Source organism: Pelodiscus sinensis, chromosome 6, assembly GCF_052426305.1.
Source record: "Pelodiscus sinensis isolate ZL-2025 chromosome 6, ASM5242630v1, whole genome shotgun sequence".
NCBI lineage: Eukaryota > Metazoa > Chordata > Testudines > Trionychidae > Pelodiscus > Pelodiscus sinensis.
This window is the reverse complement of record NC_143057.1, coordinates 41,861,603-41,889,253: the sequence shown is the minus strand read 5'-3', so window position 1 is coordinate 41,889,253 and position 27,651 is coordinate 41,861,603. Positions and strand designations below refer to the sequence as shown.

Sequence of the window (27,651 nt, the reverse complement as noted above, 5' to 3'; positions counted from 1 at the left end):
ATTTTTTACTTAAACTAAAATACCATAAGATAAATGTGAAATGTCACATCCAAAGCCAAGTTCCTAGCTGTGTTCTCCTATATTATCTTTAAACTGAAGTACAAAATGTGAGAAGAATTTGTCAGCAAAGGTAATAAACTGTGGTTAAAGATAGACTTTTTCAAGACAGTGGACAGTGATATTGTTTAGAAGATTTTTTTTTAAACTTCAAAAATTGTAAAGAAAACTCATGGCCTAAATACGGATGTTGGTGAAGTGATTCAGGGGGGGAAAAGCACCAAAAATAGAATAAAGAAAACGTTTACTTTACCTATGTGCAGGCACACAATCAATATATGAGCTTTTGTTGGATTGATATCTTATACTCAAGCTAGTGAAAAACCATAACAGCTAGTCTGTTTATGACAAATTTTACATACAGAAGCTGCTATCATATACTTGCAAGAGCCTAAAGGTCCAGCATTTAAAAAATGGATAAACTGAATCAATTGCTATATAAAGGTCATTGATTTATTTATGAAATGGATGCATATTATTATTTGTTCAGACTGCAGATACAGACTTCCATACATGCTCTCATGGGAGCATAAACATAATTTTAAAATGCATTCCCCCTTTACGATGCATGAGATATCTTGAGGAGTAAAAGTAGCCATTGAAAAGTGGGCTACAAAGCTCAAATTTGACTTTTCTGGCATTGCTTAAGTACAATAGGAATGTCAGACTCAATTTGTTCCCTTTTCTTTGGATTATAGTACAAATATTAAAGCACTGACAGCAGCTTTACACACACAAAAATCTCTTGGCTCAAGGGAATTAAGCATACATATGCTTCCCTCAAGTTCTCTCCTAATCTAATTGTTGTTTACTTAAGAGGGTTCATCTCCTTACACACTTTCTGGTTCCAATAATAGTCCCATTTGGTCTTTGGTAAAGAGCAATTCTCTCAAAACTTGGGTCTAATTATTTTTCCCGACTCTTCCCCCATAGTTCTTAAAAAGCAAAGAACCTTAGGGACTCCAAGCATTGCCTTTGCAATATGAACACCTTGTTGGCTTGATTGTTTCTTTTAACTCCTCCTTGTCTGTTTAAAAATATAAATTCATTTTTTAAAATTCCCTTAATTTTGGTTCAAAATGGCAACTATTTTTGAACTTTTTTCATTGAAGTATGCACTTTCAAATGTCACCCTCTACATTTTTGCTGTATTCCAGCTTTAATCTCTCAATTACATCATATTTCTTCCTTCTCTTCTATTCTCTCCTAGAGTCACATTGATACTAATTAATAATTGAAAAATAAAAAGGGGGCTTATTTCTCAGCTGTTCACCTCACCTGAATGTCTCTTCTAATAGAGCAGGTAGTCTCAAAAGTGTCCAGAAGTATTTTTCTATAAGTCTCTTCAGAGGGCTCATGAACTCACTGCAGCCTTCTCTGGTTTAATACCCTTGAGCACCTCCAGTTTTATAAGATGGATATAGTCAGACATTCACCCATCACAAGCATTTCATGCCCTCCAGCAAACATGCAAACTAAAAACTTGCACAAGAACAATGCACAAATCTTGATGACCTTACTAGCCAATGAATTCAAGAAATTAACAGGTTTCTTCAGCTACACTATAACCCCAGGTGAATTTCCAAAGGTCTTTGCCCCACATTCAGGAAACATACAGAAGTCTAGGATGAAGGTGATCACATTTAGAGCCAGGGGGGGAAAAGAAATGGCCAGTACAAAAGGAAACACCCTTAGGTTTCATCAGATACAAGTGCATTTACAAGTTTACTATTATAAGTACAGCACACATGGAAGTTCGGAGATGTAGTGGGAAGAGAAGAATATTTGCTTCTGGTATGCAGTGCTGGCTATATAGTGAGAGTTTCAAGAAGTGAACGCCAAGCAGCCATATATCTTAATTTCTGAAGTAAATCATCAAGACATTAGGACTCAGCACTTTCCCATCGTGTAAGAGATAGGACACAACTTGAAGGAGAAATAAGACCTGATTTGGCAGCTGTAATTCAACACAACACAAACCTCAACTTCAACCACAGTTCACTTCACTTACTTGGTGAGTGGTGGTGGTTTTGGTTCACACATCTAGTGCAGAGTTAACCGCCCATACTATGAAAAAGTAACAGTATGGCAAAAAACACCAAAATGTTCCTGTCCACCATCTCCTCTCAGTTATGTAAAACCAAATGAGAAACTCAGATATAAGTTATTTTATATAACTCTGCTGACACGGCTGGATATACAGGGATCAATGCATTATGGTTGTAAGCCACTGGCTATGGTGCATTGCAAGTGTTCAGGGAAGAAAAGTGGGAATTCCCAGAGGCTCTGTACACAAGACAGGCACAATCATGCCTAGGAGATCAGGATGAATATGACCACCATTGCACTCTTTGAAAGTGTTCAGCATGTGCTACTCTTGGGTGACCAACAGTGCCACTGGACCAAGGGGAAACCTACCCCTTTCTGTCCCTTTATGGGGAGGATAGCATCACCTTGACCCTTAGGGTGTGTCTACACTACAGGGTTAAAAAAAAAAAAAAGTGGCCTTTTTTCGAAAAAACTTCCACCGTGTCTAGACTGCCACCACGTTCTTTAGAAATTAAATCGAAAGTAGGCAGTAGGTTTTTCGACAGCAGTAAACCTCATTTTACAAGGAAGAATGCCTTTTTTTGAACGTGCTCTTTCAAAAAAAGGCATTCTTGAATGCAAACACGGCTTTTTTCAAAAGAGAGCATCCAGACTGCCGGTGTGCTCTCTTTCGAAAAAGTGGCTCGCTTTTTCGAAAGAAGTGGTTGCAGTCTAGATGCTCTCGTTCAAAAGAGGCTTGTGGTCTAGACGTAGCCTCAGGGCCCTTGACTGTGATGGCCTCCATGTCTGAGCCAGGACACTGAGGGTACGTCTACACTGCATTTTTTGAGGAGGAACATTAGTTCGGACTAAGGGCTTTAGTCCGAACTAACGCGTCCCGGCGCGCACTTCCTGGTTCGAGTCAGCTGTGATTCGAACTAGCGCGCCGCCGAGATCATGTTAATGGAGCGCGAGATATTTAAATCCCCGCTTCATTAACTACTTCCGTTGTCTCCATTTGCATCCCTAGTTCAAACTAGGGATGCAGTGTAGACGTACCCAGAGTGAGTTGAATATGAATGATCCTTGCACTTACTAAACCAGCCCTGAAGAAAAAGTGTGTGTTCTGTTGCACTGGAAATACTGCAGATACCTGCCATGACTGCAAGTAAGGCTTGAATTTCACTCCTCACAACGAGATACTGCCATACTTTGTGTATCACTGTAACCTTGACGCACACCTCTGACATTTGATGGAACATATTCCCCCCATTTGTAGATACTAGATACATTGGAAAGGATCACTTACTACTTCTTTCTGCTCATTACCAAGATTCATTACATGCATATTTGGGTTGTTGTTGTTTTTCCTGGACCATTATTTGAGGAAGGGAGGAGAGAATTTTGAATGATGTAGTGATTGAGTGGCTTTCATTGTGTTCCCTCAAGATAACAAAAAAAGGAGTAAAAACCCTTTGTGTATTCTTGCCCTGTGTCATTCAGGAAGAGAACTCTGGTGAATGCAAAATGCTTACATAAGCACTTAATAAGACAGTCACTTGAAAGGATGATTTTTGCCATGTTTGAACACAGATTGTCCCACATCAAATTAAATATTTCCCTGATCCCAACTAAAACTTGGAACAAAATACACCAATTGTAAATTGACTTTTCTTTTTTTGGGTCTTCATTCGAAAAGCAACACCCACGGACTTCAGGAACAGTGCGTTTGGTCCTTTTTGTTTCCATGACAGCTTTTAAACTTTTAAAACAGTATGCTGTGACTGGTACAAAATATAATCTCTCCACTGTTGCCTTTCTTCCTTGTCCTCCAAACCCGCAACCAGTCTATCTTCATTTCCTGTCTCCTATCATATGCATAGACTACAATGTCTCTGCTGCAGAGACTTTTTTATTATTATTACATACATTTACAGCATCTAGTACATTGGGTAACTGAATCCCTGGAGGATCTCTAATCCCTACTGTAACACAATGATAGTGGTAATATTTTGAAAAGTGTCTCTGGTGCTCTGGGTTAAGCATAAACCCAAGTTGTTAAGTTCAGGCCTTGGTTCAAACTTCAAAGTGGGAGGGTGTACAGGCTGGACCTCTCTGATCTGGCACTGTCAGGACCTGACTGGTCCTGAACAAGATAATTCAGGGGTTGGGGGGGGGGGGGGGGGAGTCCCTTGCCACCAGCCCCATAGCCCAAAATTTCTTCATGAAAGAAAAGCAAATCATGCGATCACTAATGTGTTTTGTAAAAGTATAACTTACTAATTTTGAAAATGAACTAATTTTTATCACTCTACCAGAAGGGAGACATAACTTTTAATAAATAACTTCTTTAGACATTAGCATGAAAAAATGGCAAGTAACATAATAAGCACATTATTCCATGGAGATTTTTAGAATCCAATCGCCAGAAATCTAACCATCCTTTCCTACAGTTTGGCTCCCACTTCCTTGTTTTTCCTGATGCAACCCAGTGCCTATAGCAAAGGAGGAAACATATTTCAAGCCTTCTTCAGTCTAACATAACTTTCTTCTCTTTGTAACTTTACCCCTTTGTCCTTTAGGCTTCAAATCCCCAATAATATCCTGGAAATTTCCAAAGACTGGAAGCAGCACACATACACGTAGGGAGGTGGTGCATCATCTTAGGACGCATATCTGTGGCTTTGCCCTAACTACAGTTCTTCTCTGTTTACATATCAGATGCTTTAGGAATTCTCCCATCAAGAATCCCAGCTGATGATACAGGAGACAGAGCTAGTGGCACAGTGTTAGGGTCCAGTCAGAGCCACATTCTATGACTGAGTTTTTATGGACTGATTTAGAGGCATTGGCAGTGTGGTTTGTGATCCCAAGAAAGATAAAGGGAAATGAAGGGTCTAAAAGATTAATTATATTCTTCTCCACAGACCCTCAACCCAAGAACAAAACATGGTCCCTCTTTGATCAATAGTAAAATAGTCCCTAATTGACTATCCTCACCAAGTACACAAGTTATTTTATAAAATACACCTCTTCGAAAATCTCCAGATATGAGCTGAAGGAGTAGAACTGAAGGTTAAAACAAAAATAAAAGGTTAGGAATCTCACTCTATCACCCCTCAGACAGGGCTGACAACCTTTTCAATAAGCTCTACTTACAGTGTAGCACCACGCAATAGGAAACTCTAACCTGCTGGCGTAGTATTTGTAGTAGTACCTTCAGTTGCTGCAGCTCTAACACACACACACCCACTTCCAAAACTGTAGTTTGAATTACCAAGTGTGGCTTTCACAATCCAATGCACATCAGAGTAAATTTCCTTTGTCTGGGACCAGATTTTGCCATCCTCCATTGAGAAGCACCTCACTCCATGAATAGTCCATTGGGTTTGCAAAGGTAGGTACTATTAATGGAACTTCAAGCAAAAACAAACAAAAATCCTCAGGCCAGAGAACAGGTGATTGCTTAATCATGTGTTTGGTTCAAATACCTTTACTTCTGCATTTATTCACCTCTTGCCATCTCCCTACCTATTGTTCAAAAAGTATGGACAGAGATGTGATGCCATTCTTTGTAGTTCATCAGTACTTTGGGGGCAGGAGCACATGGAGTGTGCTAGTCAAACCCATGACAACTAAGGTAATATATATATATATAAATAAAATAACCCTTCTTACCTTTCATCCCAAACTTGGAGTGTTTTCCAAACTTCAGAATAATGAGCATTATCACTAGGCCAGTGCACACTAATGCTGCAATCCCAACCACAACATACACCTAAAAGAGAGAGCAAGAACAGTTGACTCTGTTGCATGATGATGAACCACCTTCAAAATTAATCAGCATTTATTAAAAAATAACCAAACTAAGAAAAGTTTGCTTTAAAAGGAAACAAAGAGCAACACATCTAAAAGCACAGAGGGGGTCATCATGTGGGATCTCTCCCACCCTGCAAAAAACAAAGACTGCCACTTCCACATCCTGCAGAAACCTCTTCATGGGTCTGGGACTGGGAGAGGAGACCAAGTGAGATGTTCAGAGAAGGGGATGAATCAGAGGCCTGTATACCATCTACCCATCCAGTCTTACAGAGTTTTATCAGAAAATGTAATACAGTCTGTTGTACTTTTGATACGGTGCACCTTTGGGACACAGCCACTGACAAGGAGCTGCACCAGAGACCACAAAGACCTAAAACACTGTACAGAACAAAGCCTCTTTACAGACAGCCCTAACTTCGCACAGATCCCTCAGGATCCTGCAGATTACAAGATGGTCCCTGCTGTGCACAAATCACACCAGGGTCAGTGTGGGAAGAGGCTCTGTGAGGTAACGCTCCTGAAGATTTGCTGCCCCAAACCCATAACTCTTTGACTACTAGGTTGTTAAATCTGGTGAGCAAGTTTTTCAAATCGCCTTGAATTTCAAGGATGTGCAATCTCTTTGAAAATAGAATTACTGTATTTTAGGTCTTAAGAAAAACAACAACATGGCATTATAGATCATCTCTAAGGACAGGTCTATGCTATGGGGTTAAGTTGACCTAAGTGAAGCAAGTCAAGCTGAATAATGTAGCTGGGTTGACTTATCTCAGTGCCTAAACTGCATCAATGGGAGAAAGTCTCTTGTCAACTTAGCTCAATGCTTCTCGTTCCAGTGGAGAGCGATCTGAGGTTGATTTATTGGGTCTTCAATAGACCCTCTAAATCAAACCACTCAGGAGATCGATCTCCGCAGTGTCCATCTTCTGGTACTGGAGAAAAGCCCAAAGAGTTGATCGGAATAGTGACACAAATTAAGTATCCATTTTATTTGGTATGAATAGTCACTCACTCTTCTCCACCTCGCCTCCCCCCCCCCCCACAAACCTCCCTTCATTTTTTAAAATGGCATCTTGAACAAATTCTAGTGTTGGCTTTGGTAAACTGTTAGGTTAGTATTTCAGTTCTACAGTCAGAAAGTCTATGTATATACTTACAGTGATGCTATCTTCATTCTCTTTGTTGGAAACATCTGGAGGAGTGATTTGATTACTGTTATTCGTGGTGTCCCCAATATCATTAGGCGTGGTTTCATAATCTTAGGGAGGAGAAAAAATGTTATCATTACTTGCATTACTATAATACTGCAATGTTTGAAACATTTGAGAATCCTGAATTCTTTGTAAAAGATGCATTGTTTCTATTTGGTCAACTAAGAATTCTGTTGGGGATCTACAAAGCCAAAGCTTTATTTGCACCAGACATTTTTAACCAACATGTAACCAGTCAATGTCTTTAAAAATAGCATTTTCCTTTCAAAAGTAATAATTCATTTATTATTATTTTCTGTAAAACTTCAAAGGATGGAGCTACATTGTAACATATACTACCAAGAGACGCTAGATTTCAAGTTAAAGAAGGTTAACCTTCTTATGGTTAACCTGGTTATGGGTGCTTGTGACTAAAAACAAACGACTGTCATCAAAACTGTCATCAAAACTGAACTATTTCAGCCTTATTTTGGCCAAAGAGGAGCTCTTTTAAAAAAAATTAGTTTGGGAGATTTCTAAGGTATAATTATACTGCAGCTGGAATTGAACCTCCTAGACCAGATAAACAGACCTCTGCCAGCTTGGTTCACACTAATACATTCCAAATAGCAGTGTGGATATTCAAATTCCAATGGAGATCAAGATAAGAACCCACGCTCTCATTCAGGTGGGTTTGAGAACCTGAGCTGCTGCCCAGGCAGCAATATCTACCCTACTATTTATAGCACACTAGAGTAAGTCAAGCTAGTGCAAGCCTATCTAGGCTGGGGGAAAAAGCAGGGAAGGGACTCACTCCTAACTACAGGATAAACATACCCTTTGTTTTATTTTTGAGAATTTGACAAAAGCTCATATAGCTAGTGAGTTATCAAAGTGTTGAAGGGACAGATTGTCTCATGTTATGTTCCAACTTGCTAACTTGCCAGAGTTAACCCTGAAAAAGTCTTAGTGCCAGACATTTCTCAAATCAAATTTTGTCAGAAGCAATGGACCATAGTCTTAGTGCAAAGGAAAAATCCAGAATAAATCTCCTGAAAGAAGAGTTTGGCCCAACAAAGTTATAATTATTTGAAAACTTCACACTGGGGTTATCAAATGCAAGATTTTCCACCTTGTTTTCAAGATAAACACAAAAACTAATACAAAGTTGCAGTTACTTCTAGGAATACATACTAAAATGTGTGTGAGAGACAGAAACTCATTCAAATAAATGCAATCAATACAGCTAATGTAATTCAGCCCCAGTGTGATTGTATTTAAATATACATACAATCACATTTTTTCCCTCTTTAACTTTGAAATAAAATCAAGAAGAATTTTTGATGTCAAAATTCTGTAAATGGAATTTGAAAATGGGGGGGGGGGTAGGATCCTTAGTGCTGCTACAGGAGGGGGAGGATTTTGTGGATCAGGCCAACACCCAGTCCGCGTTGTATGACTTCACTGTAGCACCAACACAACAAGACATTGCACTGGAATCGGGGCTTGAGAGACGGTCTGTCAGACCCAGACAACCATCTGTCTGGACTAGAAACTATGTTATATAGTATTTACACTGTTTTCAGTGCAATATTTCTGCCAACAGTATAGTGTCTTATTCCATATTTGTTGCTGTGGTTAGAACAACGATGTTTATTTTATAATTGAGAGATCTTCTTAAGAGAGGAGGGAATGTGGTGTTTTAGATGCTGCTTGTAATTATTAGAATTGGGAGCACTGGCTGTTGGGAGTCTGGAAGCACAGGAAACGGGAAGGAGGAGATGAGCCAGGGCTGATTGAGAGCTACAGAGGGGAGCAGCAGCAGCTTTGTAAAGAGGTTTCTCCTTTGTTAAAAAAAAGGCCTGTTGAAGTTTGTTAGTACCTTGCTTGCATAATACAACAGATCTGCACTCTAACACTCGTATTTTCACCTGCTGCTCAGTGCCATTCTGAAAAGGCTAGTTGGGAATGCTGGAAATATATTATCTGGACACATTCAGTTTTCATGCTTGCGCACATACATTTCCCTTCTGCAAAGCATTCTGCATCCCGTATATGACCCTTATTAGGGGGCTGGACTCTTTGGCACTGGTTAAATTTGCTCAGAGCAGCCAGACCAAGTTGACTCTCCTAGGTTTGTACCATAATAGGCCCAAGATCAGGATTTAGACCCGCTCTAATAGATAACAGCTACACATACGCAGCAGGCATCAAACTGTAGAGTAAGGCAAGGTGACAGCATTCCTCATATTACACATCTATGGAGGCAGTAGGATGGCCAAGAAGTGCTGAGAAGGCTGACAGTTAATGTCACTAGCACTTTTGTCCTGCCATGTCACAAAGGGGTGGAGATGCTTATCCCTAACTCTTCCCAAAGCAGATCACTTGAATTAACTCTACAGTGAAGGCACAGAGGCTACGTCTAGACTGGCCCCTATTCCGAAATAGCCATGCTAATTTCAGACTTTGGAATAGGGAAATCCGCGGGGGATTTAAATAAACATGTCTGCCGCTTTTTTTCCGGCTTGGGGAAAAGCCGGAAAAAAGCGTCTAGACTGGCGCGATCCTCTGGAATAAAGCCCTTTTCCGGAGGATCTCTTATTCCTACCTGAAAGTAGGGCCTGAAAGTAGGAATAAGAGATCCTCCGGAAAAGGGCTTTATTCCGGAGGATCGTGCCAGTCTAGACGCTTTTTTCCGGCTTTTCCCCAAGCCGGAAAAAAGCGGCGGACATATTTATTTAAATCCCGCAGGGGATATTTAAATCCCCCGCGGATGTCCCTATTCCAAGGTCTGAAATTAGCATGGCTATTTCGGAATAGGGGCCAGTCTAGACGTAGCCAGACTGTGTAACACTTTCCTTTATAAACCCTTTTTGTTAAGTTCTTGTATATTTAAGAATTTGCTTCAGATGAAAATAATTGACATAGAAAACCTTGATATGACACAGTGATTGAGGGAATTGTGATTTTTCCATTCCCTAAATTTGTTGCGCGAAGAAAAGACAAAATATACTTGGGGTCTAGAGAAAGCTACCTACTACAGCCACAAGAAGTGAAGTTGTTGGCAATGTCTTTACTATGGAAACTTTGACCTTATTAGTCTTCTATTCTAGTTCTATTGCAGGGGCACATTCTTGGATCTGTTTTCATAAAACAAGAAATAGGGTAGGACACACATTAATAGATAGCAAGATAGTCCTATTGTGATGATAAAGGTGTATCACATTTTCAGAGGGACAAACTTTGTTCTTAATTACCTGCAAGTACCAGAGGGTAAAATTTGGCAAGCAATATTTGTCAATAAAGTTTTTCCTCCTATAGATCAGTAGGCCTGCAAAAGTGTATCTTGAGGGACTTAATCCAGTGGAGCCAAAAGCTTCACCAGGTCCCTGGGGAATGAAGGGAACCCCTGATCTGCACCTGCAGAAGGGGTGAGGCCTCTGGTAGAAGGGGTGGGTCTGGGACAAGACAGCCCTTAGCATCACCTAGAAAGCATAGAACCTCCCCCAGGCAGTCCTCAGTGCTACTCAGTGTGCCAGTTGGCGCTCCAGAAGCTATTTAAAGAGCCTGGGGCTCTGGCCCTGCCAGTAGCTCCTGGACCTTTTGTATTGTTGAGGGACAGGGCAATTGCCCCATCAGTAGGCCTGAACTTATCAAAAGCATATATGTTGTTCCAGAACTTATTTTTTAAAAGATGCTGAATACTGTATTACACTACATTGGGCAAGAATTAAATTAGGCCACTTAGGCACATTAGAGATGCATTACCACTTCATGCTGAAGAACAGAGGATCCTTTAATGAGGACCAAATTTTCAAAGCTCTTTGCAGTGGGTGAGCCCTGAAAAACACATGCATAATCACCATCTGGGCAAAACTGCATATTTGCAATGCACCAGTGGGGCAGTTTTGCATTCCAATAGGTTCTTGTGCATACAATTACTGGATTTGTCCATACAAATGTAGCATTGTGACATATATAAGGTGCACAAACATTTGGGGTACATCTACACTGCACGTTTACTTCAAAATAGGCTATTCTGGAATCGTTATTCTGAAATAGCTTATTTTGAAATAGCACATCTACTCTGCAGGGAAGTTTCGAAATTAGTCCAAAGCCGGCTTCCCTAATGCAGAAGTGCTATCTCGATTTAAAGCCCCAGGAGGCATTAGGGAGTAATAAGTTAGAATGGCCCTGGTGAGGGGCTATTTCAAAATAGCAGTGGTGGAGTGTCTACACACACCTTATTTCAAAATAGCTATTTCGGAAGAGTCATTATTCCTCATAGAATGAGGTTTACAGATTTCAGAATAAGCCATCCATTATTTTGAAATTATTTCAAAATAATGGAATGGCTGTGTAGACACTCAAGCTACGTCTAGACTGGCATGATTTTCCGCAAATTCTTTTAACAGAAAAGCTTTTCCATTAAAAGCATTTGCAGAAAAGAGCGTCTAGATAGGCACGGAAAAGCGTCTTTTTGCGGAAAAGCGTTTGTGCCAATCTAGACGCAGTTTTGTGCAAGAAAGCCCCGATTGCCATTTTCGCCATAGGGGCTTTTTTGTGCAAAACAGTTTTTAGCTGTCTATACTGGCCCTCTTGCACAAAAATATTTCCGGAAAAGGGCTTCTGCCCGAACGGGAACGTCAAAGCATTTGCGCAAGAAGCCCTGATTTCAGACAGTAGAACATCAGTGCTTTTGCGCAAAATCAAGCAGCCAGTGTAGACAGCTGGCAAATTTTTGCGCAAAAGCAATTGCTTTTGTGGAAAAACTTGCCTGTCTAGACGCAGCCCCACATTGTTATTTCGAAAAAAACCACCAGTTATCTCAAATTAACGGTGCAGTGCAGATGCACCCTTACTCTGACTCACCCACTTTATGGCTTGATTCTTCAGTGGCCGGTAACATTTGTGCTCCTTTACCAGCACAAAGTGTCAGCATAAAATGAACACTCTTGTTGCAAACCTAATAAAATCATTGTGTGACTATATGATGGGAAGCAGCATGGCAAGGAGGCATAAATATGTGACCGGGAACCAAAAATGCTGGGTTCACATTTGATTTCCTGATGGGCCTTTGACAAGTCACTTCTGCTCAGCCTCAGTTCTTCCATATATAAAAACAAAGTTAATATTTCTTCCTCATCTGCCTCACAGACATATTGGGAAGATTAATTCTTTAACGAATTAATGTTTGTGCAGTGCTTAACACCTAAAGTGCTGTGTAAATGTAAGCATTACCAGCTAGATATCCTGTATTCCAAGTTCTAATCTACGGATGGTGAGTGTGTGTTCTAAAAACAATTAATGGAAAATTTGAGAACTACCGTATGCAACATGGAGCTAACTCCAGAGGGATGGATCAAATCCTACCTCAAAGGGCTCTCTCCACATAAAAGCCTCAGCCTCACCCACCAAGTCTACTCAAGCATGGCCCAGCTCAGACACTAACACAAGTCTTTGGGAAGAGTAGCATAAATGTCCCTCTTCACCACACCTTTTTAGCCCTTCACCTGACAAGCCTATGCAATGCCATCTTGCTTATCACCTGCCCAAATCCACAGTCTGACTACTAGAAAGAGAGCTTGGAAGACCTATCACAAATCTTTGAAGCACACTAGGGTGTGAGGAAACACTCTTGATTTTTTTTTAATTGAAAATTCATCCATTCCATTCCATCTTCTGGTTGGCCTGTCTGACCAATGTTATTTCAGTAGGGGAAAAGGTATCCCTTCTACACTCTGCTCAACTATCCTTATTATTAGCTTTCAAATTTACATTTAGAGATCTGGACTTTAATACCATCCCCACATGGTGGTCTCTTCTCTCCTATCACATATCCAAGCATCAGTATATACCTACTCGCTCCTGAAGAAGCACCTAATCCTGTGAGCCACTGAATACTCCCATCACCCACTGAATTTAACAGGAATAGACAGCACTTGGAAATTTACAGAAGATGTTTAGCACATGCCAGGAGCAAGCTCTCAGAATCTGACCTTTTGTCCAAACTTTTTCCTTTCCCTGTTACTGTGACCCAAGAACCTCTTGGTGCTAACTGGAAAGGGGCAGAGAGAGGATGACAGAGTAACCAGAAACCCCTGAGTCTGGTACTTACATTTTATTAGAGAGGGTCATGTAAGGTTTCTAATTTTTTAAAAACCTGTCTGGTCATTTTCATAATTGTGTAAGGTATGTACTGACACTACATAAAGATTTATGAGCATAATTTTCAGTATATGTATCTAAGGTATACAATCAGCAAAAGTGAAAACAAATTGCCAGACAAGAGATGTTTATCCAGCTATCTATTTGTATGTAAACCAGGTAACCCTTAAATACTAATGAAGAGCTGACAGACTTCAGAAAGAAACTAACAAGAAGAGAAAAATAGCTCCAGGATGAGGGAAGAGACCCAGCTTAAGTGTATTGGGGGCATGGAGGGACACAGGAGAGATACCCAGTCATCCCTCATTTAGGAATTAAATGGACAGCAAATTTACATAATGAAAGTGGGATCTCAACCAGCTCTTGGCTGAAAATGCTAAGAAGAACTTTGAGTGAGATAAGCTTCTTCAGACAAGTTGGTAACTTGTTAGTTAAGTACAGGCTGCGAAGAGCAAGTTATGATTTTGTTTTCCATATAACTATGGGTATGTCTACACTACCCCCCTAGTTCGAACTAGGGGGGTAATGTATGCATACCGAACTTGCTAATGAAGCCCGGGATTTGAATTTCCCGGGCTTCATTAGCATAAAGCCGGCACCGCCATTTTTAAAAGCCGGGTAGTGCGAACCCCGTGCCGCGCGGCTACACGCGGCACGGGGTTCGCACTAGCCGGCTTTTAAAAATGGCGGCGCCGGCTTTATGCTAATGAAGCCTGGGAAATTCAAATCCCGGGCTTCATTAGCAAGTTCGGTATGCATACATTACCCCCCTAGTTCGAACTAGGGGGGGTAGTGTAGACATACCCTATTTGTTTCCAATATTCTTGTTCACTATTAGCTGAATGTCTGTTCTTTGATGTCTCATAGGGGTAGCCCTTACAGTTAGTCTGCAACTTTAAAAACAACAAGTAGTCCTTGTGGCATCTAATAATAAAATATTAAAAGACTAAAAAAAATATATGAACATAGTATCATGAGCTTTTGTGGGCAAAACCCCCTTTTTCAGATGAGATGAATTTAAGAACAACTTTTTTTTGTTTTTGCTACAGAGCAGAAGCTAGTCCCAAAGTCATTTCCGTGTAAAAACACTCCTACCAATGACTCTCTCAAAAAACTAATTATACAGTATTTCCAGTAAGCTCATTTTCACCTTTCTCTGTAGCACATTCCACTAAGTGGACCTGTGAGCTTGGAATAATTAAGACAATTTGAACTATAAAAAGTCTCAAAGAAAGCAAGAATTGACAGTATCTTTTAGTTAGTGAAAAATGGTCCAAGGCCAATAACTTAAAAAGAAGAAAATAGAAATATCAAAATAATCTTGTTTTTGAGTGGGATTAGAATTTACAGGCTCCTTAGTATGCATAACTGTAAAATGTAAGTAACCCCTACTAAAGTCATTGGCACCGCTCACATGCATCAAGTTATGCATGTGCTTGAGCACTTTTACACAATGGGGGCCTCAGAGAAATACAAAGATCAAAACCAAAGGATCTGTGTGTTATGCATACAACTTACATAACAGAGTACATGTAGGAAACTGTCCAAATAAACCCCACCCCCCAAAAAAGCACTTGTCCCTCCTTGCAAAAAAGGGAGGGGAAGCCATGCTTTAATATTTCCAAATCACTTTAAAACAATTTGATGCCCCGGTTGCACATTTCCTGAAGTTTAATGCCATGGAATGGAATCAAAGCAATACAGTTTAAATCTGCTTAAGGAAACTTAAGTCATGAGCCATTTCATCCAAATAACCATGTACTGAGCAGGATCCAACCCCGCCTAAAACATAAAAGGTAGTTTGGAAGCACTGTTGAAGATAGATTTTCATGCTTAATCAAATACAACAGTATTGTGTTATATGACAATATTCTATTAAAGTAGCCAACTGTTTAGCAGATTTGTCTCCTGACATTTGGCCCTCAAATTCCATGTGTTAAAACAAGACTCATTTCTTCCAGTTGTGTTTTTGGATCATTTTGTAATAGTTTGGCCAGCCATATGGGAAGAGGTCAAAAACATGGTACTATCAGCTTAAAAAGAAATTCTGTAATCTGTGTTAAGGCAATTGTCTGGATAAAGTTTTCTGCAGCACCTAACCCACGTTGACTTTTATTTCATTATTTTAAAAACTGTTACTGAACCAGGACAGGACAGTCCAGAGATGTTAAGAGAATAATGGTGCTATCATCAAGTTTACACTCCACTCTGCTATTACAGTTACAGATTCAGCTTTCATCGGGGATAGGCTAACACATTTTGCCTAAATCAGCACCAACTAAAATAATCTGGGTTCAAAAGCATGACTCTCACTCAGATGTTAACAGGCACACATAATGACTATACAAGAGGAACTGGAGAAAAGAAGAGAGGGAGGAGTAAAAATAGGGTGAAAATGAGCAGATATAAAGGAGTCAAACACAATACAGAGAGACAAAGGAAAGAAGGGAAAGGGGAGAAAAAGTAATAGAGGCACTTATATGTGCCAACCTCATTTTTTAATGGGAATTTTCCTTCCTCTCCAAGATGTAGCATGGCTTCCGTATTGGTGGTTAAAACATGCTTTATATAAACACTGATTCATCAAATATTAATTCACTTATAGGAGAAAAGATAATGAACTCAATCGCACCCCAAAATATAACCTTGTGCAATAACACCAAATCTCACACACACACACAAAAGAGAGTCAGGCCAACAGTAGCTCTAATCTTACATTTAGGGATATGCATTCTATAGCAATGCATTTACTTTGCCTAGTCTGAACCAGCAGCAGCAGAAAAAGCAGTAGAAAGCGGTATTTGTATTCATGTATCTTAAAAATAATGTCAGAAAAGAATGATCAAAATAAAGAATCTTTGGTTCACATTAAAATAATATCTAAACTGAGCATAACAGACCTTCTTTCAATTTTCAAGTTACTTGTCATTTCTTTTTTGTACATTAAAAAAAAAAAAAAAGAAAAATAGAAAAAAATACCATAAACTTCAGGATCCAAGATTGGGCCATTACCTGAACAGAAAAAAAAAGAAGAGAAAGAGTTTGCAAATATCCTGCAAATTTCCAGAATAATAATAGTTTTTAGAAATTTGGTTTATTTCATATCAATTTTCCACAAATTCGAACTACTAGGCTCTTTACTCAATTACATATTCAAATTATTTTCAGAGAAACACAAAATGTTAATATTTGCTTCATGTGAAAGATTTCATCTATTCCTAGGGTTAAATTGAGTCTCAGCAAAGATAGTGACAGTTCCACACTGAACCAAATTATGCTCTGTTACACACTTGTAAATCTGGAGTAAGTGTAGTATGTACTATTCCTATTGCAAATCAATGGCAAAATCGCATTGAACCTGAATTTGAACTATTAATTTCAATGGGAGTGGCAATGATTTAGCACAGGATGTATTCAGATTGTAATCTATATAATGAGATTCCAGAATTGAAACTCTCTCCATATTTTTCTCTCAAGCCCAGAATATCTGTTTATCAGTGTGAAGTGATGGAACTATTTACAATCATGGTTGAGAACTTCTTTGGTCTAGAATATCACCAGATTCAATCACTACTCATATTTGTGGTTTGTTACTGCCCAGTTTTAAGTTTTCAGTAATTTTCAGTTTGTGTGCACCTTATAAATTACATCCGTGCACGGCTTTCATCTAGTTCTTAACTTAAACCACTGTGAAGAAAAACTACTTTCCAATTAGGATACCGTCAGCTGGCAGCAACTCACAAAAGAATTAGGGTCAAAGTGATTGCTAGACTAAGCAGTACAACGTCACTTACTCTACTGGTGTTGCACGACTAATGAACCAATTCCATAGCTGCTCCCACAGACAGCTCAATGAAGAGAATAAGAGTCCCATACACCTGGCAACTAGATAATCAAAATAATCTAGATAACCAACTGAAGTGAACAAAACTAATTTATATTTTCTAATCTTCAATTCTGGTACCATTTTGTATCTGTTTCATATAGCATGAAGGAGCCTGAGCCTACAAATCATCAGTGTACAGAACTACTTCTGTCTGTACTATCACATCAATGTACAGGCAGTCCCCGGGTTACGTACAAGATAGGGACTATAGGTTTGTTCTTAAGTTGAATTTGTATGTAAGTCAGAACTGGCTCCAGATTCAGCCGCTGCTGCTGAAACTGACCAGCGGCTGACTACAGGAAGCCTGAGGCAGAGTTGCTCTGCCCCTGGCTTCCTGGAATCAGCCGCTGATCAGTTTCAACAGCGGCTGAATCTGGACGCCTGGGACAGAAAAGCTAGGGTGCTGCCGGGTAGGTCCCCGCAGGACCAACCCGGCAGCACCCCAGCTGCTCTACCCCAGGTGTCTCCAAGTCAGCTGCTGCTGAAACTGATCAGCGGCTGATTCCAGGAAGCCCGGGGCATCCTGTAGTCAGCCACTGGTCAGTTTCAGCAGCGGGTGACTTGGGGACGCCTGGGGCAGAGCAACTGGGGTGCTGCAGGGTTGGTCTAGTAGCACCGAGGAGCAGTGCTGCAGGACCAACCCGGCAGCCCCCAGCTGCTCTACCCTAGGCACCCGCAACAAAAGCCAGGATTGCTGGGGGGGGGCGCACTAGCTGCGCCCCCCGCCCCCCAGCAGACCAGGGAGACCCGGAGCAAAGCCGTGGAGGAGGGGGCCCCGCCGCCTCTGCGGCTTTGCTCCTGTCTCCCTGGTATGCTGGGGGGGCGTCCAGCAAAGCTGCTGGACCCCCCCAGCAGACCAGGGAGACCGGAGCAAAGCCGCCGCCTGCGCGGCTTTGCTCCTTTGCCCCAGAGCAAAGCCGCCCAGGTGGGGGACCTCCCCCTCCCCCGCCTGGGCGGCTTTGCTCCAGGCCAAAGGAGCAAAGCCACACAGGCGGCGGCTTTGCTCCTTTGCTCCTGTCTCCCTGGTCTGCTGGGGGGGTCCAGCAAAGCCGCTGGACCCCCCACCCCCAGCAGACCAGGGAGACCGGAGCAGCTTTTCTCGCCCCGGAGGACACGGGTGGCAGACCCGCCGCCCGTGAGCTCCGGGGCGAGAAAAGCCTGGTTCGTATGTGCGGATCCGACATAAGTCGGATCCGCGTAAGTCGGGGACTGCCTGTATTTCCATTTGAAAGGCTATTGTTTATTTTACACTATATTTCAAAATTCCATTTATGATAATCTGATGTTTTCTATTGCATAAATCCCATAAAGTAATCTCCTAATTAAGTTTTCTATATATTTACTGGTTGTTCTATGTAGTTTGAACATTTAATTTAAAAGAAATTTAAAACCTTTAATTAGGAAAACAAGCTCAGTGGGCAAGATTCTGCTTAGATTTACACCACTGTAATTCAGGAGTAACTTCACAGCAATGGAGTAACACCAGTACAAAGCCATCATAAATGGAACATAGCCTTTGCTTCTTTTCTTATGCTAAATGCTTGGGAATCTGTTGTGAGAAATATGAGACTAGGAGCTGCAAAACATCTATTGAATGAAATCATAGTATTGGGCTCAATTTTTAAAATATCTTTGCAGATATTTTAACACTTAGGTTACGTCTAGACAGCGGCGCTATTTCGGGGTACTGAAAATACCCCGAAATAGCTATTCTGCATCTTTAAATGCATCCACTATTTCAAAACATATTTCGAAATAACGGCTATACTATTCTGGCATTCCATGAGGATTAAGAACAGCGAAATTAGATTAAAATAAGATACGGTATTTGTGTAGCTCAAATTGTGTGTCTTATTTTGACCTATGGGTGCAGTGTAGATACACCCTTAGAGTTAGAATGCAAATTAAGGTACCCCCCATGAGAATGGCCACATTCATCTGTAGAAATAAACATCACATACAGTGAGCACTTGCTATCTAACCTTAAGCTACTTCTTATTGGACTTTTCTCTTTGAAAAGCTTCATTAATACATTTTTTTCTAGTATAAAGCATTCAGATTAGGTGAAAAAGTTTTCAGGGGATACCTCCTACATTTGTGTATGTTTGATATTCACAAAGTATTTGGATTAACTCAGGAACTCAACAGAGAAACTTTCATTAGATGTCAGTGGGATCAGATTTGGCCCCCAGAATAAAATTAACTCCTGATCTAACTAGGCTGCATTAAATAAAGGATTAATTTAAACCATTAGACACAGAATAATTTAAAAAACCTTAATCTCTGCCTTTGAGGTAAAGGCTAGGAAGTAACATATTCCATTCAGTTACCTTTTATACTTACTAGAGCCTTCATCTGAAAACCAAAAGTTCACCAGAAACTACATGTCGGTTTGCATCCCCTTCATAAAACTATGGTATCAGATATTATTTTGATATTTCAATTTTTTCCTTTTTTAAGTTATTGTCCTTGGACTATTTTTCAGTAAGTAAAAAATACTAACTTTCAATTCTTGCCTACTGTGAGATTCCACGTCTTAACAGCAATCCCATTATTTTGAAACATAACAGGCTCACTATTTGATGTCTCTAAACCTCATTCCATGAGGAGTAAGGTACGTTTTGGAATAGCAGGTTATTTTGAAATTTGGCACTGTATAGACAGCAGCAAATTCCAAAATAAGCCATTTCAAAATTGACTCAAAATAAACTATGCAATTTGCATAGCTCCAATTGCGTAGCTAATTTTGAGCTATAGGTGCAGTGTAGATGCACCCTCAGACTTCTGTGTTCATCTGGGAACAAACTAAACATTTGCGCTCTAGATTATCCTGGGGGAGGCAAAACTAGCTGAGATATTCTCCAGATAGTGATGCCTCTGTTGCAAGATCATGGGAAACTAAGAGGTTCAGATTATAACCTTCTCAAGGATTGACTGTCCTTGAATGTTTGGGAAGTGCCTGGCACATAGTGAGTGCTACCATAAAGAAATAGTAATCAAAATAAATTATTTTAAAAACCCCCGAGAAACTACGTGGCATAGAGGCCTTCTGAGATAGGGTGATTTTTGTAGGCAACTCTTTTCTGGGAGAATTATTATGGAACATTCCCTCGCTATTCTATAACAAAGGGTACGTCTAGACTACATGCCTCTGGCGACAGAGGCATGTAGATTAGACTACCCGGCATAGGAAAATGAAGCGGCAATTTAAATAATCGCCGCTTCATTTAAATTTACATGGCTGCTGCGCTGAGCCGATCAGCTGTTTGTCAGCTCAGCGCGGTAGTCTGGACGTTCTGTGGTTGACATCAAAGGCATATGTTGACCTCCCAGGTATGCCTCATCCCAGGCACCTTGAGCCAACACCTCCTCCTTAATATAGCCTCAAATATAGGGATAGTTGGTGGTTAAAGCTGTATGAGTTTGAATAGTGTCCATCCCTGAAGCGGGATAGACATCATAAGATACATGCTGTAAGCAGGGAAGGGTTAAGACTGATCTTTGCTAACTTGCTCACTACAAAGATATATAAAAGGCCAGGGGCCAAAGCTCCAGATCACAAAAATTAGCTTTGAAACAAAGGTTCTAGTGAATGAAGTGGTTCACAATGATTATTGTGATACTATTACTGTGCTCCAAGTACAAATAACCTCTCTTTACTTTGGCTTACCTGCACTGTCAGCCAAGTATCACATGAGAGAGAATGTGCTCTTTGCAGAAGAGACACTGTAGGTTGAGAAATTCTTGGCATGGATCCTATCTGCATCATGACTGATGCAGGTTTTAAGGTAGAGTATTATGTTGATCTGGATGATCTCATGCTCGAAAGCACTTGAGGCTTCATTTTTATTTATTTTAATAATTCATGTTTAATTTCTATAGTTTATGGGTGGGGTTTTTATTTGTCTTTGTTTTTAGCTTCAGCACATTTGCCCCTAAGTGATTTAAGAGTCATTGAATCAGTTCAAAGCCTGATGAAGACACCTGCCCTGATGTTTAATGGAGCAGAATATTTAATTTCTATCCTTCAGGAATCAAAATGAACATAATGCCTGGGTGTGGGCCTATCTTCATGCTTCACTGTACGGTGCAGGACAAAGAAATTACACTGTAGCGATATCATGGGGTGGGGGTAATTTAAGGGCTCAAAACTTTTGGTTGTGCTTTAGATAGCAACAGTAAAAATATTAATGAATATGAGGAAATTATATTTTTTCCTCTGACCTGTATTTTCAGCTTCTAGGGCAGGAGAGTTGGAAGTATAAATATAGGAACCTATATCAATTCTGTACAGCATACTAACTCCAGGATCACAAACAGCATGATGTAGAAATCCCACGAAGAAAAACGTTTTAGGAGTCTGCTTGAGTAGATGGTTTCCTCCTGTTAAATTTTAAGACTGGTTTGATGCCACATATGACATAGGCAGTGATTTCTCTGATAGGCAGACAGGCAGTGCTTATCATAGTCTTTCCTACAATGTATTTATGATACTAATTTCCTCAGAGAATGGGGTTATGCTCAAAGAACCTAACACAGATATTCACTGAGATTTACAACTTCAATTAAAAACTATAAACATTGCCTCTATAAATGGAAGGTTATAGGAGTCTGATTGATAATTAAAAAGGCCACTAATGGGAAAGATGGTATTCAGTTTTTAACCTGAAGGAGAAAATGTGCCAATAAAAGGCATTTTGTTCAATGAAAAATAAATTCCTTTAAGTTCAAAGCAGCCTTATTAAACTTACTGGGGAACTGTTTATTCTTCTAAGTAAATGCAGCCAAATTAATATCACTTTCCATTTTATACAATATATATGTAAAGTGGACTGTTTTATTGAATTGTTATAATGCACTATTGGAAGCTGCCAGTAGCTAAATTCATGGTCTGTTCCTGTAACAATTTTATTAGGGAAAGGACTCTAGGGGGAAAAGGGAGGAGAGACATTTCTAAGAGCAGCAGGAGTAACTAGAGCTCTCTGTGTCAATTCTGTATCTATTCCTACTTGAGGCTGGAAGAGAAGTGTCATATAGCTCATTGTTTCTCTTAAAACAGCTTGTGATAAATACTGAATATGACCTGTATTTTCACTAGTGTAACCTGTAATGAAGGTGAAAGAAATTAAAATCTAGAAGACTAAAAAGCTAGCTACTCTGTCATTGTGAAATATTACATACGACTGTACATCACTTTTCAACTGGTATGTTAGTGCTCACGTTTAGGGAAATGTACACAAGTGCCCAGATGTTCAGATATGAATTTGCTGTTTTTCACACATAAAATACACATGCATTTGCACACCTGATTTCCCTATGCAATTAGCATAAGTTTTCATACCAGTGGACAGTTGCTGGTCATTTACCTGTACAATTACTATACATGTATTTTAAAGAACTGGGAATATATCAAACAAGCAAAACAAACGATACATTTAGTGTAATCCCTGCAGTTTATTGGGTACGTTTCATGTCCTGATTCTGCCAAGATTGCAATAAAAAGGACTGATGCTCAGTGAGTCTCAACCTATTTACCACTGCGTGCTAAATAAGTATCTCTCTCTGTATTATCTGCACTGCATCCATACATGTTACCTGCATGGCCCTCAGATGTCACATGGGTCGCAGCTGTGTGCTGACTGAACCACAAACTGCCTGCAGGCAGAGAACCACTGATATAGACCCGTTAGTATACCAAAACACACATAAATGTAATAGTAGCCATCTTGTCCCTCCTGCCTCTTGGTTCCTTATTTTCTCTCTTGCTCCCTCTAGTGTCCTAAAGAAAATATTGGCATCGACATGCTGAACTGCACTGCCCAATTTCCATTATCTTCTACAGGCTTAAGACACTTTGTACATGGTCTTATGGCTACACAAAACACTTTGTACACGTCTTATGGATACACAGCTTAGACCTAACTCTTCCCAATAAAGCACCCTCCATTTGTATAGAACTGGCACTCATCATTTATAGGATCAGAACATATATGTTGGAAAAATACTTCAGAAAAATATTTTTTTTCATTTTGTCGAGGCATGGAGCAAAGGCACAGAATTAAAGAAAGAGGTACTATGTGGCTCACGAGCAAATCTAATTGAAAAGCAAAGGTTCTTCTTAAAGCAGCTATCTGAAAATATCTACAACTAAATTATTTTAAGAGAAAACTTGTTTATAAAAAGCTTCTCTTTTAAACAGCAACATCAAAAAAAAAAAAAAAAAAAAACCTGGCCAACATTACTAGTTCTACGTCATCAACATGCCATTGCTAATATAATAAAGGGTACTCACCATCTCCAGGCATTGACATGAAATGAGCATCAACCCTTTTTTCATCTTCTCCATACTCATTCGTCGCCAGTAAGGTATAAGCACCATTGTTCAAATGGGTAGGGTTGTCCAACTGAAGGCAGCCATGATATTCACTTTGATTGCTAACATGTATTTTAGTACAGATGTATTCAGATTCATTCAGTATAGCCCCTTCATAGAACCACTGCAATGTGGGCTTAGGGTTTCCTTTCACAGTGAATGGAATGCACCAGTGGTGGTTCAAGGTTGGACGTTCAATAAATGTGATATTTGGTGCAACTATATTGAAAAGAAGAGTGAATAACATCAGAATATCCTAAACACAAATTCTTGGGGAACATAGCTTCAAATTAAAAAAAAAACAACTGGCAGTTTTGGAAACGACAGACTTGTGCTAATGGGTATATATATATTTATGCATTCAGAAAGCCTTCTGCTATATCTGTGAACTGAATTCAGACCTGAAATGGACAACGCCTCTAAGTCATTCTTTAAAGTGAGATGTAGGAACTGGCTTTGATAAAACAAGGGCTAACTTTAAATAAATCATGCACATTCAGTGAAAGGTGTTTTATCACTCCGTTTTGAACCAAAGCACCTACGTACTCTTTTTAAAAGGGTATTTCACAGGTGGCCAAAGTCAAATGTGATGAAAATACATTCAGATAGGCATGCAAACATTTAGAAAATTTTCATCATAGAGTCAGGGAACAGACAGTGAATTCATTCACTGAATTCCCCTGCTAATGCAGAATTGTTTGCCATAGTAATTTTCTAGTACTTTGTCCAATCCAGTTTAAGTGCCCAAGTTATAGGCTTCTAGTATTTTCCTTGGGAGGCTGCTCCACAGCCTTCTACATTATCTCAACTACCAGGAAATTTGATACTAACACAAAAATTTCCTTTGTTAATTGCATCTAATTACATCTAGTATTGTGTCCTTATACCAATCATATTAATACCAATCCAAGATTCCTTGTTTACACCCTTCTAGTATCTATAGCATATATCCTTTTCGTTAGCTATTTCATACTCAGTGAAGTTAATCTATAGCTACTTCTCTAACAAATATTTTTCTCTAATGAGCATGCCCATTTTTAATAAAATCGGGGTTGATCTGGATGGTCAATATATAAATCTTGTAAAAACAGTTTACTTAATTAACTTAAGACAGATTAATGATGAGAGCTTAGAATTAAGGAGTCAATGTTTTTATCCTTTGCATCCATCCTTTTCTCCTGGATTTGACAGATAAATAGATTATTTCAGTGCCAAAAGACAAAGTAATATATTCCTGGGAAAACTAATGTTACAAGCCGGGTTGTTGGGTTTTTTAATTTTAAAAAATGTACCAAGTTTATTGCCTTAGATTAAAGGCTTTAAAATACCAAATTATTAACAACTTGGCTTCCATCTTTGAAGTGTAGTTATTTTCATATGTATATAAAATACACATGCACCTAGATACCTTTTCATGTTTACACCACCATTTGAACAATTTGGATTTCAGAAATTTACTTTTGGAATCTCAAACTGGAAGCTGACAAGCAGCTATAAGAAGACAGATATGTAAGAGTACTCAGAGCACATTTATAAAGGAACAGCACAACTGCTGTTAGGTGTGCTGTTCCTCAGCATTAAATGTGATGTAATTCAAATGCTTAGGTGATATTTTTGTTTCAGCACCTTCCATGCCTCAAAGAAATATATACCCCAAATATTTTGCATGGATATAATTTGGACAGCAGCTTAAATTATATGCAAGCCTGTTTACGTACAGAACACCACAAGGTCAGCAGAAGCTTGGTCTTCTCCCACAATATTTTCTGCTATACATGAAATCTGTATTCCACTGTCCTTAGATGAAACATTCCTTATGGTTAGGGAAGCAGGGTTCTTACTTGTATTACTCTACAAACAAGAAGAAAAAAGTGTTTGGCTTGAACCGAGTGTTAAAAAAGGAGACACTTGATATTAGGTTCCAAAGAGTCCTTCGGTTACCCTTCCTGTTACTTAATTTTCTAACAACAAAACAAGGTTATTATATTTCCACAATATTTTATTTCATGTTGTAAGTCAATGTACTGGGCCTGACTGCGGCCCATGTTGATTTACACCCATGTAATCCCACTGAGGAAGATGCTAATGCATACCTTCCTTTGACTTTAATGAGATCATATCAGGAATAAACCAGTGTAGAATTTGGCTGGTTGGTACTAGTCGAAGGAAAAGGGAATACTGCTACTCTGTATGCTACACAACCTCACTTATTCAAACATCTCAAAACATCCCAAACTTTGGGATAACCAGGGGTTCTGGCTCACAACCCAAGTATAGATTTCCAAATAAATCACCTGGCTCCTCTACTCCTTGTCCTGTGACATCCAGTCCCTCCTTTCATCTGCCTTCCTTCCCTTGCTCCATGTGGGAATAGTCTTCAATCCTCCCACTCCATTTATCCCTCACTTTTATTCCTGGCACATCCTCCCACTCTCCAGTCCCCTACCATCATTCTGGATTACATCCACTTCCGTGTTGAAAAGGCTGACTCCACTGCCGCTGACTTTCTTTCGTTAACTACTTCATGAAATTTCTCTCTCAACTCACTTTCTCATTCACCATCTCATTAACCCTCTCGGCCTGGGGCCAGACCTTCAGCTGGTGCAAATCAGCACAGCTCCACTGGCTTCAGTGGTACATTGCACATATACATCAGTTGAGGATCTGGCCCTTACTCTTTTTCCAATCTCTCTCCCCCTCAATTCCTGATCACCACTTGTTTTTCTTGAAATTTATTACCCATCCCCTTTCCTCCACCTCACCATTTACATCCAAGAGTCGTCTCTGCTCAGAGATCCTCTTAATCTTGCTCTCTCCCTGCCTACAATCCTCCCAATCAATACTTTGCTGTTATCTCACTCTGGACTTTACACCTATTCTCCTGCTGTAGGCTCAGTATGGTCCCCCACAGCTTGACTACCAAGTTTCCTCTCTCCTCCCTCAGATCTCTCTTGAAAACCTCTTCCTTGTCTTAAATCTTTCATACAGTACCTAAATTAAGGCCCATGTTTTGTCTTACGTGTATTTGAGTATAGACAGATAGGGGAAAAAAATCACAGTTATTGCCTCCATGTTTTGTAAAGCATTGTGTACGTTTAGCGCACAAAATAGACGACAAAAACCACCATATGTGCTGCAAAATTTAAGTACATTGGGATTAGCTACAAACAAACTAGAACTTAAAACAAAGAAGTTTTGTTGCTGATCTTTAATATTGGTTTCTTTAGAAGACCTCTAGTTAGTATTTCTGGTCTTTAATTTCATATAAAATATAAAGGAATATTTTTAAAAATAATTGTAATAAATGAACAGTTAGGGCTATTGCTTCAACAGCTTAACAATATCCTTTGCTGGGATTCTTCTTAATATGCACTTAAGTGCTGAGCCTGCCACTGAATCTCTAATCAAGTGCTCCAGTACCTGTAGGACCTCTATGGCACTCTATGAAGTATAAGATCCACCCTTGGGTGTCACATTTCAAGATCAGGACCTTGGAAGACTGGTTTGGGTTTTTTTCACAACATGCAGCACAATGGAGTACTGAGGCTACAGTAATACAAATAATAAAAGTTAATAAGGGTGAAATCAACAGCAAAACTGTTGACTTCACTGAAGTCAGGATTTCACCCCAAAGCTAACAACTAGGGTTGCCAGGTGTCCGGTATTTGAACCGGACAGACCAGTATTTGAGCTTTCTGTCCAGGAAACAAATTGAGAAGATACCAGACATATAAATGTCCGGTATTTTCTAATTAAGTAAGTTTTATTATTATCATGAGTATCAATACGTAGTTGCATACTGCCTGGCTGGGATATGTTCACACTGCATGAGTGTGTCCACCAGTCAGGCACTATGCAACTACGCAGCAGAGAGGAAGGGAGGCGGGGCAGGATGGAATCCTTGGGGCTGGTCTCGCCTGTGTGCACCACCAGGACCGTGCGTGGGACAGCCAGCACCCCGGGATCTGCGTGCGCCTGGGCCAGCCCTGCTCCCCGCCGGCCAGTTTCTCCCTCCCCTGCTATCCCCCTTCCCCGGCCAGCCCCACTCCCCACCAGCCCTGCTTCCTGCCAGCTGTTTCTCCCTCCTCCCCCGAAATCTTCCATGGCCAGCCCCCCCCCCCTTGCCA

The 27,651-nt window shown here is 40.0% G+C and overlaps 1 protein-coding gene across 3 annotated transcripts in view; it reads right to left on the bottom strand.

Annotated features, from left to right (window-relative positions):
* The window catches only part of NTRK2 (neurotrophic receptor tyrosine kinase 2), a 286,834-nt gene that overhangs the window by 198,188 nt on the left and 60,995 nt on the right, over positions 1-27,651 (bottom strand). For all 3 annotated transcript variants that reach the window (XM_075931774.2, XM_075931775.2, XM_089779251.1), the window contains 5 exons: positions 25,243-25,375; positions 23,444-23,743; positions 16,245-16,277; positions 7,065-7,165; positions 5,764-5,863 (listed from right to left, as the gene is read on the bottom strand). In XM_075931774.2, coding sequence (XP_075787889.1) covers positions 5,764-5,863; positions 7,065-7,165; positions 16,245-16,277; positions 23,444-23,743; positions 25,243-25,375 — 667 coding nt within the window. The remainder of the gene's footprint in view (positions 1-5,763; positions 5,864-7,064; positions 7,166-16,244; positions 16,278-23,443; positions 23,744-25,242; positions 25,376-27,651) is intronic.